This window comes from Tasmannia lanceolata, unplaced genomic scaffold (genome assembly GCF_043159265.1).
Source record: "Tasmannia lanceolata isolate RefF3 unplaced genomic scaffold, GAP_Taslan_0.1 ptg000003l, whole genome shotgun sequence".
Taxonomy (NCBI): domain Eukaryota; kingdom Viridiplantae; phylum Streptophyta; class Magnoliopsida; order Canellales; family Winteraceae; genus Tasmannia; species Tasmannia lanceolata.
Window position 1 is genome coordinate 18,380,467 of NW_027518680.1, and position 23,422 is coordinate 18,403,888.

At 38.1% G+C, this 23,422-nt stretch overlaps 1 protein-coding gene and 1 pseudogene across 1 annotated transcript; one reads left to right on the forward strand and one right to left on the reverse strand.

Moving 5' to 3' along the window:
• Positions 1–248: 248 nt before the first annotated feature.
• Positions 249–11,866, reverse strand: LOC143866515 (protein POLLEN DEFECTIVE IN GUIDANCE 1 pseudogene; annotated as a pseudogene).
• LOC143866526 (ADP,ATP carrier protein, mitochondrial-like) lies at positions 6,057–22,779 on the forward strand. Its single transcript, XM_077375995.1, has 4 exons — positions 6,057–6,156; positions 21,258–21,776; positions 22,403–22,415; positions 22,561–22,779. Exons 2-4 carry the CDS (start codon positions 21,268–21,270, stop codon positions 22,777–22,779), a joined length of 741 nt encoding a protein of 246 aa, XP_077232110.1. The 5' UTR covers positions 6,057–6,156; positions 21,258–21,267.
• Positions 22,780–23,422: the final 643 nt, after the last annotated feature.

Consider the following 23,422-nt stretch of genomic DNA (forward strand, 5'->3'; position numbering starts at 1 on the left):
AAAACAGAGCAAGTCATTCAAGTTCACAAAACATGATATATCAAATCGGCTTCTAGAATGAATTAGATTTCTACTCAAAGTATAAGACAAATCTATCATTCAAAATTTAGCATTGAAGCATGACAGAAAAATACCTGAACTGGTGCAGAGTAAAATCTTTTATTTGCAAAGAGTGAAATCACGTTTAGTTCTAATTCATCCTCTAGTGCTTTTTCTCTTGGAAAGAGTCTGTAACTCTGTTTCATTGTTCAAAAGATCCAGATCATGTTTTCTGACAAACAACTGGCAACTCCCTCTGCTGAATTGAACAAAACTTGTAAAACGTCTCCACCAAAAGATTGACAGAGCCTATCACATATCTCTAATGCATTGTACACCACATAGAGTTTGATTGTTCCTTGTCCACAAATAAAGTGGTATATTAGGCTGATATTTGTTGCCTCTAAAATAGTGATTCCATATGCCAATATGACTAAAAAGCCAAAATCAGACAATTCTGTTGCACAAGGCCTCTGGAACTGCTTGTTAGTCAAAAACCTCCAAGTTGTCATCACAATCCTAGCTGGCATGATAGCTAGTAATGACAGAAACGAATCCAAACAGACGAAGAAGCCCACATCAATAAGCAGTTCACATCTCCATGGCACATGGAACATAGTATTGTAGACTCTTTGTCGTTTCTTCTCATTTCCAACAGATGTTGTGCTGCGTAATGAATTGCCGGCATAGATCTCTTCCATAAAATATTTCAATGGTAACTTCTCCACGGATAAGAGAGAATTAGAATTTTCCGCCATTATATGCTTCCAATCCAACGATGGAGCAGTTTCTAACCTAGTCAATGTTCCATTAGATCCAGGCTTCTCTTGCCCTAACGAACTCGGCAAACTCGTTCCAATCTCCTCCTTCATTGACTCATCAGACACGCTCACATCTACATTCCTCTGCCGTAACTCAATAGAAGGAAGAAAACTCGCAATTGAATTACCAAAATCCGGCTCCACATGTTCCAGCACCGTTGTAACACTCCCTCCATTTTCCAAAACCAAAGGCTTGAAAATGCTAGTTTCGATGCGTGAATTGGTTTCACAGATCTAGGATTTTGGGTTAAAAAAAGATTTGAGATCTAAAGTTTCAAAGGTATCAAGTGTTAGATCTATTGAACTAAAGCATTAAAAGGACAAAAATGACTGTAAAAGAACCTAACCGGAATTTTGCCAAATTCCGGCCGGAATTCGACCGGAGAAGATAAAGGCTAGACTAGGGTTTTAAAAGAAGAAAAATGAGAAATCTAGATTTTCCTAAAAGGATTTCAACAAAGAAGAAAATCTAGTTGTAATTACAGATTTGAAATGAAACAATAAAGATTTATTGCCGGATTCCGGCAAGCCTTCGCCGGAGATGATGAAGAGAGTAGAGATGATCAAATCTAGTAGTTATCAAGGTAGAAGACAACAGATCGGAGTAGAATAAGTTGGCCGGAGATGAGGAAGATGTGCGGCTGTGGCAAGAATAACGATCGGATCTTTGATGAGATGGCCGGAGCTCGGATTTACTGACCGGAGATGAAAGAGTGCCGTCGGAGAAGATGACCGGAGTTAAGAGAAAAAGATTTGGGCTGAGATCGTCGGCGAAACCATCGGAGAAGATGACCGGACCTCTCTCTTTCTCAGATCTGCTTTCTCTCTAATTTGGGTTTTTTTTTTAAGAAAAAACCTAGATCTGAAACTCAGCTCCCCTTTCAAACGAATTTTTATTTTATTTTTATAAGTAAAATGAGGTGCTGATATTGGCACTACCATTTTTTATAAGCGCGTGGTTGCGCGAACTTCTGATGATCGTGCGGAGAAATCTTGTCTTATTCAATCCATGCTCTGTACCAATCAGGATAAATCACCCCCCTTATATGAACTTGCACTATGACTTTGCTCGACTCGTTTGCTAGGCAAACGTGCTCGGATTTCGATGAAATTTTGCGGGGACCTCAGTGATACCCTAAGCTAGCCTAGGGTGAAATTTGGGACCCTAGTTGATTGATTTGATTGGGTTTTGCTCAAATAAGAAAATTTTAGGGCACGGTCAAAATGGAGTGTCTACAATAGCACAGTGATAAATTCACTCCCTTCTATTACAATATTCACACCCCATTTTTCAAAATGGATTGTACAGCCCACACCACAGGATGATCCAAACCGTCTTAAGAGAAACTCCATATAATCAAACCTCTATAGATTGCTAGGTTAGGATTATCCTATGGAAATGATTTTTGGGGAACCTATTTTCACTGTGCCTCTTAAGAGAAACTCCATATAATCAACCTCTATAGATCGGTGGGATAGGATCATTCTATGGAAATGGTTTTTGGGGAACAACCTATTTACATTGTGGCCCATCAAATGTACGATTTGTATCATCCGATGGTGTGGGCTGTATAGTTTGAATATTGTAACAGAAGGGGGTGAATTTATCGCTGCCCTTTAAATAACACATGAATATTGACAACTTGATTTGAAGCTTGAAACATGTCCTCTCAAACAACTGACTTCAAGTTTGAAACGTGGGCTTTTGTCTGCATGCACCCATGCAGATTCACACTTGAAACGTGGCCCGCTCAATAACTTCTGAAAACAAGAGAAACCCACATCGGATACTTATATTTGATGTCGATTGATTTTTAATCCCATAAAAAAAATCAAACCGATTTGGAATTAATTTTTGTTTGAATTTATTTATGGTGAGCCCAGCACCATCAAAACATGACGGTAACTTACATTACTAACAGGCTAACACCCTTTTTTTATTTTTACACCCTCACTATCTTAAGAGAATTTATACCCTGGTCGCTCGAGCATGCACGTTCAACCCAAAAATACAGCGAATCTCACATTGTTTGGATGATCCAAACCGTTCATTCATTGGGTCCTTAGAAAGGGTGTGCTCAAAAGATCTTCTCCATAGGATGATCTAACCCTTTATTCTGTACAGTCACTTTTAAACCTCGACAAATCTGACGGTTAGGATCATCATATGGAGAAAATTTTCTAGGCACACACCCTATCTATATCAGAGTCCAGCGAACGAATGGTTTGGATCACCCAAACAATGTAGGCCCCAGTGAATTTTTAGTTTGCGCTTGCATGCACGACCAACCACCTTATAGTTTCTCCTAGTTTTACTCTTACAGGTATCAGCTCCTCTTTTGACCATAAAATTTAGAAATTAGTTAAAAAAAGAGAGGATCCAATCACATATTGAGATAAGGAAGCACATAATTGTACACACCTATTTTGATATTTGTAGCTGTTAGTAGGGGTGTAAACGAGTCGAGCCGAGCTTGGCCAGGCTCGGCTCGGCTCGTTAAGCTCAAAAGCTCGGCTCGGGCTCGGTCAGGCTCGTGAGCCTTACCAAGCTCGGGTTATATTAAGTTCACACCCCTCGTCTTCCCTGGACAGCCCTATCTAGTGTAATTTGACTACTTTTTTTACACTATGGGGGGTGGTTCAAGTAACAAATGGGGTTCCAAAAATGAAGTGACATATTTTGTCTCCCCCTTTCACTCCTTGGACAACCCTTTTAGTGTATATATTAATATAATATATATATATATTTAAATATATTAAATTCTTAACGAGCCTGGCCTAAATCGGGCTCGGCTCGTTAAGCTTAACGAGCCTGGCGAGCCGGCTCGGCTCGTTAAGGATTCGAGCCGAGCTCGAGCGAGCTTCCGAGCCCGAGCCAAAATTGACACCCTTAGCTGTTAGGGGTAAAATCCACTCCTCCTTTAGATGAATGACACATGGCATTGAGCCTAAACGAGGAAACCTAACTCGCCTTCTAGAAGAAAGAGGCGAGAAGGATTCTCTATCCCTCCAATTTAGCTACGTCCTCAAAGAGGAAAGAGTTGTAAAAGGAATGTTCTATACGAGCATGGTAACTCTCCAAAAGTTGGTAAACCTATAATAGAAACCAGTTCTCGCGAGGAAACTTGGTGGTTATCTCCAAAGGAAATTGCCCAATGATGAAAGACTCCTATCAAGGCAAGTTTCCCAAACTGTTGTGAACTCCTCCCTTATAAAAAGAACTCCATGCTCATATGCATCTTCAACATCTTGAATCACTAGCCAAAATAATTCTCAAGTTCTCCTATTGCTTTGTTTCTCTACTATTGTGCTGATTTCTGACTTGATCATCGGGATGGTCTCCTGTAGCCACAACTTCGAGACGCCTAACGTATTTTCTTTGAGGGCAGATCATTCATAGGTTGAACCTCTACAAAACACAAAACATTAAACCCTAAACTGATACCTCGCTTCATACAGACTCAAAATACTGATGTTTCTTTTGAGGATTTGAGGGTCGGGTCGAGAGGAGCTTTTCGTGTAATAGCGTTTCATATCCAGAAGCACAGAAACTCAATCCCGATCTTCTCTAGATCCACCTCTCAGGCTATCACTGCCAGATAGAGGTAGAAGGAAAAAAAAAAAAAACATCCTTTAACTCGATTCAAACTAATGAAGATAAAAAAGAAAAAATGAGAGGGGGAATGGGGATGGGTTGAAAAGGTAAGAGAAGAGCCATTTTTTCTTCTCTGCCGCTTAGGTTCGGAAGTGTTGAGAGAGAGAGAGAGAGAGGGGGGGGGGGCATCTCAAGCGAGAATTCTAACGGAACTGGATTTTTTTTCTATTTTCTAGTGTATTTATCGGAGCTCCTTTACATTTAGCATTGAAACGTGACCTTGATGCAGTTTCTTCAGTGCACATGGCTGGCACTCCATTTTCCGTCCTTTCCCCTCTCTTTTGATATTTGACGCCCAGCTTGTAGAAAATATTGACATGCCCTTTATCACCGCCTCATCTCTCAAACTCTTTAACCTAATTTGGGTTAGTTTTATCCCAACCCTCTAGTTTGTCCAAAAGGGCAGGAGGGAAAGAGGAAAATGGTGGTGGGAGAAGGGAATCGGGCAAATCCGATGGTTCACGTTCCTCCTCGATGATTCAATGGCTGAGATGGTGGTTCCCATTCCAGGAACAAGTGTCAGCAGGAACAGAGGGGATTACTCTCAGTAAGGAGAAATCTGCGAAGTTATTAGCTTCCTTTTAGAAAATCGCTATTAGGTCCTTTGAATTGCTTTTTTTTTGGGTGGGGGGGAACCCCATTGCATCTTGATCTGCAGACAGAGATTGAAAAAAAGAAAAGAAAAAACCACATTCCAATTCAGCTCAAACCAATGAGAACAAACAAGAGAAAATGAGAGAGGGATGGATAGGTAAAAACTTGTCCTCTTGAGTGGGAGATGATGATGATCTTTCCAACTTTGTTGTTGCTGAAAGAAAGAAATCGTTGTAGTTACTAGTTTCCTGCCGCCTTTGATGTTGGTGCCCACGCCCCAATTTTGTTGTTGCTTAAAGATAGCCTCTGATTGGGGGTTGAAGGAGGATGATATGTGTAACAACCACAAAAATTTCTTTCCCTTAATCTGCTTTTAATTATATTGATATTGGCACCCTCTTAAAATTTAGGAATTTGAAGTACTACTGTATAATGATACTAACACTCCCATTCAATAACAAGTAGGGCCACTTGATTTTCTTCCAATTAAGTTAGTTTCTAAATTTTAAGCTAATGCCTAATTTAGCCATTAAGAAAAAGGGCCATATTGTAATTGTTATTGGGAGATAAGGTAGGAAGAGATGAAGTTGCTTTGGGAAACCCAGATCTCCCAAAAAAAAATTTGCCGTGCCCATTTTCCAATCTAGGAGTGGGCGTATGTATTTAGTGGCCCCCACTTTACTTGCTAAATTTCTTATTACTTAAATTAGAGTAATGTGAGGTAGTGATCACACCTTAATAAGATTCTTTCTTATGGTAAATTAGAAAATCAGTGTGAATTAGAAACCAAACATGCTAAGGAAACAGACTTTGAGTGTAATTAGGAAACAAGGATTTGGAGTCTACAAAACCCAATCGTGGGTTTTACAAACCCACTTTCCATGCTTCTCCACAATCCCAAAACCGAGAGAGAGAGAGAGAGAGAGAGAGAGAGAGAGAGAGAGAGAGAGAGAGAGAGAGAGAACCACCAAGCAAGGGAAGAAGAAGAAGAAGAGGAAGAAGAAAAGTAAGGGGAGATTAGGGATATACCTTTCAAATTGATATCAAGTAAGTATGTCATATCTCAAATTCTCTTTTTTGGCTTTTTGCTTCAAGAATTGAAAAACCTAACTGCAGCCCTAATTTAAAAACCCTGTTTTTTTTAAACCCTGATTCAAAGACAACCAAAATTCTTGCCCAATCATCTTTCAATTCCAATTTTTTTTTACATAAAATTCTCATGAACACATCAACCTTTCAAATTTATTATCATGCCCTAGTCACTTCAATTTTAGTTTTTGCAACCCTTCACGCCAAAAGCCGTGATCTACACGCCTTGCTTCTAACCTGCAAAATCAAAACATAGGTAAAACCCAAAACAAAGATGAAACAAAGAAGAAGAAGGAATAAAATAGAATAGAGAAATATGATATAAAAGGGGAATGTTATATTTATCCCTTTGTCCTTCCATAGACAACCCTTTTGATATATATATATATATATATATGAGGAAAGTGTTGGTGAGCTTAATCTCACCAAACTTATGGTGAGCTTAAGCGCCCAATCACATTGGGGCCTACTTTGTTAGGATGATCCAAAGCATTCATTTGAAAGGCCCTTACATAGATGGGGTGTGTACCAAAAATCAGCTCCATAGGATCATCCTAACCCATCCATTTGTGGAGGTCAAAATGGACAGACATTATTTGTCCACAAATCTGCCCATTTTTGTCCTCTACAAATGGAGGGGTTAGGATGATCCTATGGAGCTGATTTTTGGTACACACCCTATCTATGATAGGGCCTTGCAAATGAATGGTTTGGATCATCACAGAAAATGTGGGACCCATGTGATTGGGGCGCTTAAGCTCACCAAACTTATGGTGAGCTTAAGCGCCCCAATCACATGGGTCCCACAGAAAATATATATATATATATATATATATATATATATATATATATATATATATATATATATATATATATATATATATGAGGAAAGTGTTGGTGAGCTTAAGCGTCCCAATCACATGGGTCCCACATTTTCTGTGGTGATCTAAACCATTCATTTGCAAGGCCCTATCATAGATAGGGTGTGTACCAAAAATCAGCTCTATAGGATCATCCTAACCCCTCCATTTGTGGAGGACAAAAATGGGCAGATTTGTGGACAAATAATGTCTGTCCATTTTGACCTCCATAAATGGATGGGTTAGGATGATCCTATGGAGCTGATTTTTGGTACACACCCCATCTATGTAAGGGCCTTTCAAATGAATGCTTTGGATCATCCTAACAAAGTAGGCCCCAATGTGATTGGGCGCTTAAGCTCACCATAAGTTTGGTGAGCTTAAGCTCACCAACACTTTCCTTATATATATATATATATATATATATATATATATATATATATATATATATATATATATACTACTAAAAAAAACCCGTGCGATGCAGGGCAGACAAAGAACTGTATGGACCACGTCATAGGTTGATCCAAACCGTCCATTAGATGGAACACAACATAAATAGGTTGTGCCCCAAAAATCATTTCCATAGGCTGATCATAGCCCTCCAATCTATAGAGGTTTCCATAATTCCTCTTAAATCGTATGGTTAAGATTGAAAAAAACCATAAAGGAGGTGGGTAAGATTGGTTAAGATCACCCTATAGATTTTTTATTAAAAAACCATAAAGGAGGTGGGTAAGATTGAAATTATGTGGCTTTAATGGGTGCCTTTGTTAAAAAGCATAAAGGAGGGGGTAGGATTGAAAATATGTGGGTTGAATGGGTGCATTAGTAAAAAAAAGTCAAAAAAGTGATGTGTAATTCTCATAGAATTTTCAAAAATTCAAAAAATTCTCTTCTTCTCTTCTGCTATATATATATATATATATATATATATATATATATATATATATATATACTAGTAAGAAACCCCGTGCGATGCACAGTCAACAAAGAAGCAGCAACAAAACCCAATGCATCGCAACAAAGAAGAAGCAACAATTGATCTCCTAGGTAAAAAAAAAAAAATGGGCATGAAAATTACTATAAAATTCAAATAAACTGGAAATAAAAATAATTTATTTGTAAATAAAATAAACTTATATCCATGTTCCATGGAAAAAAATTATTTAAGCATCTAGATCATGGATTTACTTAGACAAAAAAATATAAAAAACATTGGAGTGGAACTTATGCAAGAACTTGAAAAACCATCAGCAAGTCAGCCTCCCACCCCATTTGGAGGGTTGTTGGATACTTTCTCCATCAATGAACCTGAAGAAACTAAAGCGGATTTAGTGCTGATAACTGAAATTTCACGTCAATACTGAAGTATCCCCAATCTAATAAAACAAAAATTGAGCATTCAATTTCATCACGCTTCCATGCCTCTTCAAGATCTTGCCTGCAACCTAAAAAGAATAGAGAAATTGAAATGAGTGTTCAATTTACACGTGCTTGGTTTTCATGGTTGTTAAATTAAAAAAACCTTTTGGAAGCATTCTAGGCAATTACAATTGATTGAAGTACATAAACTTGGAGGGAAACTGATGGTATAGATAGGGACTGACTTGAGTTCTTAGGTCATGAGGAAGTTCTCTTTGACGGGTTTCATTGGGAGGTTTGTCCCAATTCTCAATTAATCCCTGTGAGCAAGAGCGATTGTTCATTTGGAATTGGGGTAGGACTCATCTGTAGCAAATCTTGCAAGGAAATTTAATTCCCCAATAGCAAAATATCTAATGAGAATAATTTAGAAAAGGTAATCTTCACTTTGTTCCTATGAATAAGAAGCCAGATGACCGTTCTACATGCAAGGTATAAATCAATAGAAGCGAATATGGATAGTAATGTATCTGCACAAAGGAACATGTTAATTCTTGGAGATTACCTAATAGATGAGCAGTCAAATGTTCCCATTAATTCAGAAACCAACAATGTGGGAAAGAATATCAAGACATCAAAAAGAACACTCAATTATGCAATGAAACCCTATTGCCATTGTGCAAGTTCACCACACTAACACTCATTGCCTAACTTAAAAGACCTATTTCACACTTTTAAGCATAAAACACATGGTATTGTTATGAGAAACACTTTAAAAAACCATAGGAACTGTCATTGCATAATCACATCCAACCCCTTAAACACATTGACCAAATACCAAAAACCCAAAAAAGGGAAGAACATTTTGTTGATAAACCCATTGACCAAATACCAAAAACGCCAAAAAAGGGAATAACATTTTGTTGATAAAAAAACTATCCCCCAACCGAACCCATATCGAGAAATCATAGCCGTCAACAACTAAAAAACACAACTCGAGAGGAACATATCTCTAGAACATATAGATAAATTTTTTAACTTTTTACACTAAGTTTTCAAAGGTAACATCAACTAACTTTTCAAAGCTTTAGAAAATAACAGAATATAAGCTTTAACGAATCACTTCCTCAAGGTGACTTGAATTAGACACACTTTCAGGTCAAGTAGAGTTTTTGAGTTTCTAAATTATGGAAAATGTAAAGCCATAAACCAATAATTTCCAATATGACATGTGGACCTCTATTATCAGATTTTCCAAAATCTTCCCTTTGTGATGACTCATGGAAGAGCCCTCCTTTAGAGGTGTTAAAGGGGCAGCATTTTGAGCAGTCATTCTTACTAACAATGAATGTGGACTTCTATTCTTCTCTCTTCTTCCCCTAATTCTTCTCTCTTCTTCCCCTAATTCTTCTTCTTTCTTCTTCTCCTCAATCTCTCTTCAATACTCGTGCATCACTCGACTTCAGAACTCCCTCTCTCGCTAAGCTACCCATCACGGAATTGGCCGACCTATGGATATGGATGTAAGCAATCGAAGGGTCTCCCACAATATCCTGAATCGCATAAAAAAAACTAGGCGAATCTCCAAGCGGAACAAGAGAACCTCGGAGCCAATGGATGACATTGAGGGAATAAAGATTTGAAGAATGTGTGAAACTTTCTAGTTCTCTTCTTTTCCTATGTATGTCGTAAGCTTTAGGGCCATGGATGCGATGCTATTGCGAAATGATAGAATGAATAAATATTTGAAGCTTTGTTTCTCTAATGTGTGGATGTAATATCTATTCTTCATAATGTGATGCCTCAATTCCCTTGATGTGATGCCTAGGGTTCCCTTGGTGTAAAGCCTCATGATTGCTAGTATGATTCTAGAATAATCTTCTTTTTTCTTTCGTGAGATAGCAAAGCTTCTTTGGTGATATGCCAATGAAAACTCTTGGTGGGACATGGATGTCTTGAGATAACTATCTTGTTTCTCCATTACGTGCAATCTATAATTCTCATATTCTTTCTCTTCCTTTCTTGTTTCTTCCACAAAAACAATCTACCCGGGAACCAGAAATATTTCTTACCCTTACCTAAAACCTCAAGACCTTAATTTTTTCTTCATGTTTTACCCATCCAATCTCACCCTAAACCCTACATCCCTTAATCTTGTCAAAAAACTGTCTATACCTTTTAGGGCTGCAACTTGGGTCGGGCTCAACCCGACGGGTTCAACCTGTTTTTTTTTGCCGGGTTGGGTTGGGTTTTTTTGGATCGGGTTGGGATTTTGTAACCCGATTTCCAAATCGGGTTGGGTCGGGTTGGGGTATCTGGCAACCCGACCCGAATTGTAACCCGGCTTATTTTGTTAATTTTTTTTTTCAACTTTTACCTTTTTAGACTTTATTTCATAGAGTTATAGACTTGTAGTTTTGTTAATTGCTAGTCCCTGTTTGTTTTGGATTTTGAGAACCGATTGTGAGTCAAAAAATGATTATTGGTGACTCACAATTGGTTCTCAAAATCCAAGACAACCCAGCTTGAGGTGGTTAGTGCCATCAAACAAATGACCAATAAACTTATACAACTAATCAGGCCATATCTCGACAATTGTTGGTACCATATCAAATCGGGTCAACCCAACCCGAATTGGAAATCAGGTCGGGTTGGGTTGGGTCGGGTTGAGAAAATTGTAAATCGGGTTGGGTCGGGTTGAACCGATCCGGGTTGGAAATCGGGTTGGGTCGGGTTGGGTTGGAAAAATGGGTTCCTCGGGTTGGGTTGGGTTGGGTTGGCCTCAACCCCACCCGAGTTGCACCCCTAATACCTTTCTGGCATACATCTGGACTTTTCGAGCATACATATGCACCCCACATGCACCCCTCAAAACCTACCCTAAACACAGTAGAAATATTTGTCAAATTTAATGACATATTTTAGGATCAAAACCCTAATTTCCACCCTTATCCCTACTACAACAGTCTGCTCTTGCCAGCAAATTCAAATATATATAGCATGCATTGCCTATTTCGTTTGCTCGTACCTTATTCCCCACCCTAGTAAGCTAAAACAAGAGCCAAATATTTGAAAGATACTCCGTTCCATAGATGATCCTACGTCAGATTGGTATCAAAGCTAGATAGTCCTGCATCAAAATTGGTATCAAAGCTAGATCATCCTGCATCAATAGTCCACTCACCAACAAGCAGCTACGATGCACGTCTAACAGCATCGATGCAGCCACATAAATCAGCACCTCAATCGATACAATGTTGCACAACACTCCACATGAAGGCCTTAGAATATTCAAAAGCACAATCCAGACAATTCTGTACAACAGTTCACACAAAAGGAGCACCACAATATTTACAAAAGAAAGACAAAGGGAAGATTGAGATGTCGGTTCGAGACTTCTTTAACCGTCGCCTCAGGTGGGTTTGGACACTAGCACCAACCATTGTATTTGTGGCTCTAGTCTTGAATGGGTAGCTCCAACTTTTTTGGATTTGCTTGTGAGTGAATATTCTACCCAGGAAGCTTTCTTTTCGATTGGAGTTTTTAATAGTTGCTGTCAGAGATTCTTGATAGTAATAGGCCAAAGGGGAAGTAGAGATAACAATTCGTGGCATGCACCCAGATCCTTCCCTCGATCGCTATGAAGCCAAGAAGATCTGGATTTATTGACGCGTCGTCTCGACTTCAGAAATGGCTATGCTCGCGGTAATCAGTTTGCTCCAGATCTAGCCACATATATGATGGTGCATCTCCAGCTGAAATGATTATGACTTTCAGAAGCATAACCTTATCCTAGATGAAATGATGGTGCATCTCCAGCTGCAATGCGTCGATATGTACTATTTGTAATTCTTATGTTGTACTTTTGGTGTTCATACTTTAATGCTTCTATTTTCTCATGTGGTTCATTTGGACTTGATTTGTGACTATTTGCATCTAATTTTTTTTTCCATTTATGTAAGAACATCAATTCTTTTGCTAAATTTTGTACTATTTAACCAGGTTCCAATGTTATATGTGCGTGTTGTGTAATATATACATATACATGTACATGTGTGTGTATACATTATATATATATATATATATAATGTATACACACACATGTACATGTATATGTATATATCATATAGACTTGATATTTAACCAATCATGTACTCATATTAATCAAATTATCAGTGTGAGTGACAAAGCTAACATGAACTTGACTGACCGAAAATTATTGGTAATTTTGATTTTCGGTAGACTCATTAGCCGAAGTGGTAGTTAGGGAGTTTTGGCTTTTGGTCTCAATTTTACATTTACTTGGTCTGACGACCAGTTCATTCATGTTACCCGTTGCATCCTTTATCTTTCGTAATATTGTTTCTTAAATGGTTCTAAAGAAGAAAAAAAATTGTCACTTGTAATTTTTGAATTTCTGAGTCCTCTTATCCAAGTTAATACTTCTAAGTCAAGTACAGCAATGAACCACAAGTGTTAAAATTTGTAGTTCTGGTTTGGTGTCATTGTATTAACTACTAGTTTGCTGATAAACTATGTGATGATTTCATCGTGAACACCACTTACACAGCTAAATGTCCAAATGCTAAGGGACCACTCGATAACTAAAAGCAAAAATTTGTTCATTGTTCATTTTCTAGCCCTCCCTAGACCCCGGAATGGCGGGAGCTTCGTGCATTGAGCCACCCCTTTAATTTAAAAAAAATAAAAAAAAATGTTCGTTGTAATTGTGGATTAGTGCTGTTCATGACAGGCTAGCACAAGACTAGGATCACCCATCTCGAAACATTGATTGGAATTGCCTAATCCATATTAAACATTTTTTAAAAGTAAATGAGTTGCCGAGTGACAATTTAGGCAGTTTAATGTCTTTGTTTTCACCGACTCACTTTGCAATCTACAATACTGTAGCACATTGTGCATATGGTGGTCCTTGAAATTAGATTTGGGAGAAGAGAAAAAGGAGGGGGGGGGGTGATTCAGTTTTGATTTGAAGGGTATTCACCTAATGCAATTAGATGGATGAAGTATGAGTTTTAGTACATGTGTAATGCTGCAGATTGTAAGCCCAATAAGAGGCATCTTCGCCCATTAGGATTTTAGAGATTTATTATCCTTGTTATTTAGTTTCTAGGATTTTATTTTCATGTTTAAGTTTTAGGGCTTTTATTTTCCATTGAACTTTGATGATTATATAGGCCTCATGTATGGAACTTTGATGATTATTGAGATTAATTGAGTGCGACTTCTTTCCAACTTGAGTTCTTCTTGTAAGCCCAATGGTTTTTACCTTGGGATTCCCATCTTGTTTTGATGATTCCAATACACAAGTGATCATTTATCACTAATGTGTTTGTTTGTCTAAGTTGTAGATCTTGATAAAGTAAGATCAATGATGCTTGGATTGAAGGCCAAGAAGCCCACATTGGACCACTAATTGGAAGGCCAAAGTCATCAAGCAAGAAGTCATGAAGACTTGAAGACATGAAGAAATTAATATTGAAGACCATTTCTTAAATGTAATTGATCCAAACCTAGATTAGGTTTTTAGAGGCATAATTAAAATAATCTCACACACCCTAAATAAATAAGTGATTGTATTTGTGGAGTTCCAACACCTTGGAACCCTCATGGCAATCCCATCTTGGTTGAGAACTGGAAGCCCAAAAACAGAATTGAAAATCTGCTCTGCATAGGCTTCTCGGAACTCCGAGAGTTTTTCTCGGAACTCCGAGAATTCTCGGAACTCCGAGAATTATTCTCGGAACTCCGAGAAATGGTCCAGTAGACTTTTTCCAATTTCTGTGAGGCTTCTCGGAACTCCGAGATTTTTTCTCGGAACTCCGAGAATTCTCGGAACTCCGAGAATTATTCTCGGAACTCCGAGAACACTCCAACGGTCTGAAAAAGAGCCGTTTGGAATTTTGCTGGAATTACCGTAATGCCACTGAACGGTCATATTTTGTTTTTCCTATAAATATGGGTGTTCTAAACATACAAACCATCAATCCTAACACTCTTAAACTTCATTTGAATACCCAAGAGTGAATCAAGCTTCAATTGTGCCTCTCATCACCAACTCTAGGATTTGGATCATAGGCTCTCAATTGTACATCTTTTGTAACCCTTGTGAAGGGATTTTTTAGTTCTTTCCTTCATCTTTCAAGATTTGTATTCGGGCGAGTATTCGGAGAAGCGGAGCCCTTTTTCTCCGTGGTGAGGATTGCCACCAAGGTTAAAGCAATTGTAATTGGCACCGATCTTCGCCAAGGTTAAGAAGATCAAATAGTGAAGCCATCAACGGGTTTGGTCGGTGGAGTGGAGTAGGCCTCGGGTTTGAGGACCGAACCACTTTAAATCTCGGGTGCACTCTTTCTATCTCTTTGCTCTTTCATTTGCATTGCACCGTTAGATTTAACTTGTATGCTTAAAATATTGTTTTTGATCTCTTAATCGGTTTAAGTTTTTCAAATTGGTAAATTCTAGTTTTCTTAAACAACCGTATTCTCCCTCCTCATAGTTGCCATTTCTAATTCAACTTGGGACCCCCTATATCGGATTTTCACTTGGTATCAGAGCCTTGGCTCTTAAAAGATTTTAAAATTTTTGTAAAAGTTATTTCAAAATCTAACTAGGGAAAGATTTTATTTGGCAACTTCTAATTGTGAAATGGCACACCAAATTGGAACCGGACTTCCGGAAGGCCATTCCACAACTAGACCTCCTTTCTTCAATGGGTCAAACTATGGACATTGGAAAACAAGGATGCGCATCTATCTTCTTTCGATAGATGTGGAACTTTGGTACATTGTTGAAAATGGATACAATGTACCTTCCAATCCTTTTGAAGAATGGAATGTGGTAGAGAAAAGGCAAGCTAATTTGAACTACAAAGCAATAAATTCCTTGTTTTGTGCCTTAGCTACCGAGGAGTTTAATAGAGTTGCTCTTTTTGATTCCGCCAAGACTATTTGGGATACCCTTGCAACTACCCATGAGGGAACATCACAAGTCAAGGATTCCAAAATAAACTTGTTAAAGAGCAAGTATGAAATGTTTAGAATGAGTCCAAACGAGAGTATTTCGGAAATGTATACTCGTTTTTCTATTATTTCTAACGAACTAGCTAATCTTGGTAAATCTTATCCTAACGATGAGCTTGTGAGTAAGTTACTTAGGTCTCTTCCTCCCCATTGGGATCCAAAGGTGACCGCGATTCAAGAGTCAAAAAATCTCAAGACTCTAACCATAGAGGAGCTTGTAGGATCTCTCATCACCCATGAGATGCTCCTTACTAGCCGACAAGAGGAAAAGAAGCCAAAGGAGAAGGAGAGGGAATTTAGATCCCTAGCACTCAAGGCTTCCAAGGAAGACTCATCAAGTGAAGCGGATAGTGACGAAGAAGAAGCTTTACGAAGATTCAAGAGCTTGTGGAGAAAGAAGCATAAGAAAGATAAGAAGAAGAAAGAGGAAAGTGATGTTGAAAGAGCCTTAAGATGCTTCAATTGCAAGAAGATTGGACACAAAAGACCGGATTGTCCACTTCTAAAATCTACTTCCTCTAAGTACAAGGGTAAGAAGGATTGGAAGAAGCATAAGGCTCTTGCCGCCGGTTGGGATGCGTTAAGCACATCGGGCAAAAGCTCAAGTGAAGGGGAAGAAAATAAAAAAGATGATCTTTGCTTCATGACAATCACCCATGAAGTTGAGGTAAACTCTAACCCCTCATATTCTTCATCTAGTAGTAAAAGTGATAGTATACCTTATGATGAATTATGTGAAACCTTGCATACCCAAATTTCCAAAAACAAAGTTCTTAAAAAATCCATTTTCAAGTTAGAAAAAGAACTTGAATTTTTGAAAAGTGATTTATCTTCTTCCATATCTCAAGAACAAGTTACACTTGAAAATCATAAACTTGAGATTAATACCCTTAAGGGTAGCTTGGATGAGAAAACTTGCCAACTTTTAAAATTTCAAAATATGGCAAGCTCCTCCAATTCTTATGAAGATGAAAGAAATGAGCTTTTAGTTCAAACATCCCATCTTCATAATGAAAATGAAAGACTTAGATTATGTTTACATGGATTTCTAAATGGAAATAAAATTATTGACATAATCCTAAGTAAAACTAGTCTTAGACCTCAACATGCTTATCATGATAGGACTAGTGTATCTAACCCTCTTGTTAGATGCCATTTTTGTGGAATGAATGGTCATTACCAATTCCAATGTGCATCCAAGAGTAGGGCTAGATGTGGGACCAAGAAATCTTGGGTTCCCAAAACCCCCATATGATGATATTCATATTGTGTAGATTAGGGGTTTTTTGAACTTAAAATTGAATATATTTCATTTGTATGTTTTGTTTGATAACCCCTCTTGTATTGTAAAAATTCTTTTAACTAGGGGGAGTTAAAATTGAATTTTTCTTTGAAAAAGGGGGAGCTTTAAAATTGTAAATTTTAAACCCTTGTTTTTCTTACCCCTTCTTTTTGTTGATGACAAAGGGGGAGAAGAATCTAGAGCAATGTCTCTAGTGTAAGAAAAATGTGAAAAGAATATATGCTTTGATTTGTAAATCTCTTGTGCTTGTCATCATCAAAAAGGGGGAGATTGTAAGCCCAATGGTTTTTACCTTGGGATTCCCATCTTGTTTTGATGATTCCAATACACAAGTGATCATTTATCACTAATGTGTTTGTTTGTCTAAGTTGTAGATCTTGATAAAGTAAGATCAATGATGCTTGGATTGAAGGCCAAGAAGCCCACATTGGACCACTAATTGGAAGGCCAAAGTCATCAAGCAAGAAGTCATGAAGACTTGAAGACATGAAGAAATTAATATTGAAGACCATTTCTTAAATGTAATTGATCCAAACCTAGATTAGGTTTTTAGAGGCATAATTAAAATAATCTCACACACCCTAAATAAATAAGTGATTGTATTTGTGGAGTTCCAACACCTTGGAACCCTCATGGCAATCCCATCTTGGTTGAGAACTGGAAGCCCAAAAACAGAATTGAAAATCTGCTCTGCATAGGCTTCTCGGAACTCCGAGAGTTTTTCTCGGAACTCCGAGAATTCTCGGAACTCCGAGAATTATTCTCGGAACTCCGAGAAATGGTCCAGTAGACTTTTTCCAATTTCTGTGAGGCTTCTCGGAACTCCGAGATTTTTTCTCGGAACTCCGAGAATTCTCGGAACTCCGAGAATTATTCTCGGAACTCCGAGAACACTCCAACGGTCTGAAAAAGAGCCGTTTGGAATTTTGCTGGAATTACCGTAATGCCACTGAACGGTCATATTTTGTTTTTCCTATAAATATGGGTGTTCTAAACATACAAACCATCAATCCTAACACTCTTAAACTTCATTTGAATACCCAAGAGTGAATCAAGCTTCAATTGTGCCTCTCATCACCAACTCTAGGATTTGGATCATAGGCTCTCAATTGTACATCTTTTGTAACCCTTGTGAAGGGATTTTTTAGTTCTTTCCTTCATCTTTCAAGATTTGTATTCGGGCGAGTATTCGGAGAAGCGGAGCCCTTTTTCTCCGTGGTGAGGATTGCCACCAAGGTTAAAGCAATTGTAATTGGCACCGATCTTCGCCAAGGTTAAGAAGATCAAATAGTGAAGCCATCAACGGGTTTGGTCGGTGGAGTGGAGTAGGCCTCGGGTTTGAGGACCGAACCACTTTAAATCTCGGGTGCACTCTTTCTATCTCTTTGCTCTTTCATTTGCATTGCACCGTTAGATTTAACTTGTATGCTTAAAATATTGTTTTTGATCTCTTAATCGGTTTAAGTTTTTCAAATTGGTAAATTCTAGTTTTCTTAAACAACCGTATTCTCCCTCCTCATAGTTGCCATTTCTAATTCAACTTGGGACCCCCTATATCGGATTTTCACTTCTCCTCCTCCTCCCTAAATTCCATACATCAAAATTCATTAAAGGAGGAAGAGGGGAAGGAGGAAGAAGAAGAAATCCTAAAACTAAAACATGAAAATAAAATCCCATAAACTAAATAACACGGATAATAAATCTCTAAAATCTCATGGGCGAAGATGCCTCTTATTGGGCCTACAATCTGCATCACGTAGATGGGTGGATACCTTGTAGGAGATCATGGAGAGTTGCAGGGTTTCAGTTTTCGTTCAATCTCTCGTAGAGAAGCAAATTTGTAGGTGGATTTTTCTATTGACAAAGGGGATGCTTAGATAGGTTCTTTCTATTGGTTTCAGACTTTAATGGGTCTTTTTTGGGAGTCTTTGAGTTTGCTGCTTTAATATTCTTCACACTTTTTTATTTGAAGCTCATTATCCATTAACCAAACGCCCTTGTGCTTTTTGTGGTAGAAGGGCCTTTGACAATTTTGGCCACTTGACGTTATTGGATCTTCTAGTGTCAACTTTGTGCTCTGTCTTTTAAATCTTACATTTGATTGTGCTGCATAGAGGACATTGGTGTTGAAAGTGTGCGCATTTGGCGGATAATATTATCTCTAATGAAACTACGTTGAAGTATATTTAGAGGATGAGACACTCGTTGATCTACTTATCTACTGCTACATCATTGGGGATATTTCCTGAATCTCTTTGTGATGGAGTTGTGTCCTTGTGTCTAAGTTATTAAGTATATGGTGCCCCATCCTTGAGCAACCATATTCTTTGGGGGATATGTTCATACCAGTCTTTCAAGTCCCTCAGAGTAACAGAATTATAAATCCCTTCGGGATGGAGTTGTGTCCTTGTCTCTAGTAGTTAAGTATATGGTGCCCCATCCCCGAGCAACAGTATTCTTTGGGGGATATGTTTCTACCAGTCTTTCAAGTCCCTCATAGTAACAGAATTAGAACATCTTTAGAGATGAAGTTTCTCTTGCAGTAGATTGATAATGATGCGATTTAGCCTACTCACACTGTGGCGATCCAAATGGCGGTTTGGATCATCCTATGGTGTTGGCCGTACTGTATTTTTGGGGAGTTTGCATAGGTATGCTCCCTATGCAAACCCTTAAGAGTCCCTTTTTCCTTTCTATAATTCACCTCTTATTTCTGTTGGTTTCTTGTCCTTTCTGTACTTTTTCTCACTTTCTTCAATAAGGTTTCTTAACTATAAAAAAGGAAAATCATCCTCTATTTCTAACCCAGGTCCTAGTGGTTAGAATATTTCTGTCCTGAGAATATTGTCCTCTATCTACTACTCTGTAGTAGATAACTAAGAATATTTTTGTGCTGTTTTCTTCATCAAGCTCTAATTCAAGTGTCTATGGTTTTCATGACAAGCAATAAGGGAAACTCCATGGACGTTAGGAGTAGATAATCAAAACAATCCATGGGATGAACACCAATGTGGCTTGCGATTTAAGGCTTCTTTCACCCTTAGGTTACTAATGATTCAGAAAGAATGTGGATCATTTGTGAAATCTTTTGGTATTATATTGTTTCCTGTTCATGTTACTTTTTTTCCTTTTAATTTGGTTGTCAACTGCAAAACTTTTCCAGTGTTTAAAATGTAACCACCCATACATAGATTGTGGATCCTAATTGTCTTTCAATGTTCTTTACTTATTAAAAAAGCCTACTGTTTCAGACATTTTTTGCAGAATCAAATGATTAATAACAAATTCAACAATTAACAATTCACTTTTGATGTCCATACCCCTTTATTATTCTTTATAATTTAGATTGTGGTAGTCTCAACTACATATCTTGCCTAGCCTTTGGCAAAATGCTACCTTTAGGAACTTATTTCCAAATAACCAAAATCCATTAAACTAACTTTACTTGCTCTTTTTTACTCCTGGAACAGACTTGATATCGATGCAATATTGGCTGGATTTAGCATGGCATCCACGTACTAAAGTTCTAGATGAGAAAGACCGTCTATTTTTCCCCCTTTTTGAAATCTTTCGACCAGTATGCAAAATATATACTACATTTTGAAATAGGTTCTTTGCAACTTTCAGACAGGGTCCTATTCATAAAATGCAATACTGTTACTATGAATTGTTCCAGTTTGTGATGCTAAGTGAACTAGGAACCTACCTAATTTATCTTTGCATTACATGGATTGTACTCGGCAAATGAGTTGGATCGTGGAGAAGATGACCTAACACTGGTGCCTTCTACAGGAAAATAGGTGGGCATATTTAGGAACAAGTTAGTGTACAAGGTTGTGTTAGTGGTTATGAATTGGACAACTAGACTAACCTATGAAGCTACCTCGATGAATATAGGGATAGTTCGTTTGCATAGAATTGCAACCCATGTTTCCAATAGTGACATGAGAATGTTGGTAATTAACCATGTCCGTACATGTTTGTGTGTGCATGTGTGTTTGGTGTGCGCAGGCGTGTGTTTCTGGTGCGAGTGGGCATGTTTTTGGTGTCAATGGAATTTCCATTTGATATTCATCTGAAAACTGTATTAAGTTTTAGAATGGTGGATTTTCTTCTCATTCATTTCCGATCAAGATCAACTAAATGCCTGTTTTTCTTTGTCCGAATGTTATCAGAAACGTCAATAAACTGTTTCAAGCTTTGCATAAATGTTTCTCATTTTTGTTCTTTTTTTTTTGGAATGATTTTTAAGAGGGCGAGCCTTGGCGCAATGGTAAGGTTGCTCCATTGTGACCTGGTGGTCACGGGTTCGTGTCACAGAAACAGCCTCTCTGCAAAGCAAGGGTAAGGCTGCGTACATCTAGCCCTCCCCAGACCCCACAATGGCGGGAGCCTCATGCACTGGGCCCCTTTTTTTTGGAATGATTTTGGAATGATATCTCTTTTGCTGTTCCTTTCTGATAAGATATTTTAAAGTTGTATTTTCAGTTTCCAAGGTATGGCTGAGCGGTCTCACCACCCATCCGTTATTCAGAAGGTAGCTGGCCAGATCCATCTCAGTTCTAGCTTCTCGCAAGATTTGAAGGCTAGGAACTGTACCTACTATAAGCCCACTACTATGTACACTAGGCATTTTACAAATGAGAAATATAGCAATGGGGGCTTCCAGATTCCAGCTTTGGGACATAACCACAATAACTCTATGGTTAATCCCGTGTCTCCTATATTTGTTCATGCACCTTTGGAGAAAGGCATATCCGGTTTTTTCATTGATTTCATTATGGGTGGAGTCTCTGCGGCAGTATCAAAAACTGCCGCTGCTCCTATTGAGCGCGTGAAGCTTATGATCCAGAACCAGGATGAGATGATCAATGCTGGTCGGCTTTCTGAACCCTACAAGGGAATTGGGGACTGTTTTAGGAGAACAATCAAGAGTGAAGGTTTTGGATCGTTGCGGAGAGGGAACACTGCTAATGTGATCCGTTACTTCCCCACTCCCCCACTCAGGTTGGTTCTCTCGTCATTTTTGTTGTCAATCATTCTGAAATATCATCATATTTTCACTTACTACGATCTCATCTTGATACAAACTGGTATGTATAGTGCGTCCCCTTTGTCATAAACCTTTATCTTATTCTATATAATCAGCTCGTGCTGATTAAAGTTGGATTCCATGGCTTTATTCCCTGCCTTAATGGGGCTGAGATAAGGAAGGGTGAATCTCAATTGTCTACCCTAAGAGCGAGTAGAACATAATTTTATCCCAGATAATTTTATCCCATCTTTCTCCTTACTGCCCAAACACCAGGATATTGAAATCTCAGCTGATATCTTAGATTTCAATATCCCCTATATCTTTCCATTCCCTTCTCTCATTTTCTCTCTCCGTCTGCCAGACATTGCCTATTACGGGTAAAAAAGAGCAGTGATCAACGGAATCTAGTTTTTCTCCTCCCCTTTCCATCTCTCCTCTTCCCTCCTCACTGTGACATATTAATCGACGATCACTGGGAAGAAATAAACCCACCAGGGATAAAAATTATGCCACTTGCCAAACAGCGCCAATGGGTCAAAAATAGAGCTGGGATAAGGTCATGAGAATGCATAATGACTTTGGAACATTTGACTGGCAGTGACTGTCCTGTAGTCAGTTGCTGTAAAAATTCATGGTATATGTAACCTTAGTTTCACACAAATATGGATTTAAGTTCCCCTATATGCAAGAAACTGACTTATAATCGTCTTTTCCATTCCATATATTTTGATTACTGCAAATTGAAATGTGCACCAGGCCTTGAACTTTGCATTCAAGGATTATTTCAAGCGGTTGTTCAATTTCAAGAAAGACAGAGATTGCTACTGGAAATGGTTTGCTGGGAATTTGGCGTCCGGAGGTGCCGCCGGTGCTTCTTCCCTCTTCTTTGTGTACTCACTGGACTTTGCCAGGACCCGTTTGGCAAATGATGCAAAGGCTGCAAAGGGGGAGGTGAAAAACAATTCAATGGTCTGATTGATGTCTACCGTAAAACTTTCAAGTCAGATGGCATTGCTGGACTCTACCGTGGTTTCAACATTTCGTGTGTTGGAATTATAGTTTATTGTGGTCTGTACTTTGGAATGTATGATTCCCTGAAGCCAAGCCACTTCTTCTGACAGGAAAGATGCATGTTAGTAGAAATTTTAGATTTGCATTCTACTTACTTTTGTGGATACCACTAAAAATGATTTTTTATATTAATTTTATGTGTGATTTATCATTTTAGAATTCAAAAAAGTTAATCTTATATACAGGTGGCTTCCAAAGAGGCTTTAATGTCCTATTTGCAAATAAGATTAATTTAAAGGAATTTTATTTGGAAAAAAATGACTTATTTTGATGGTATCCAAAGAAGCCCAAAATCAAGATATGCTAATTGGCAGGGATGCATATGCAATAGATCTGATATCTTAATAATAAGAAATGTGATAAATGACAAAACTCATACTCTAATCAAGCTATTTTTCAGTAAGCAATCTATTGTACACATTATATCTACAAATGCTATATTTAAAATTGCATCCAAATACTCTATTGTAATTTACATGTTGGAGTCACCCTACATTTTCATCACATTGACTATCTTTTTGGGCGATTACAATTAGAAATGTGGTGA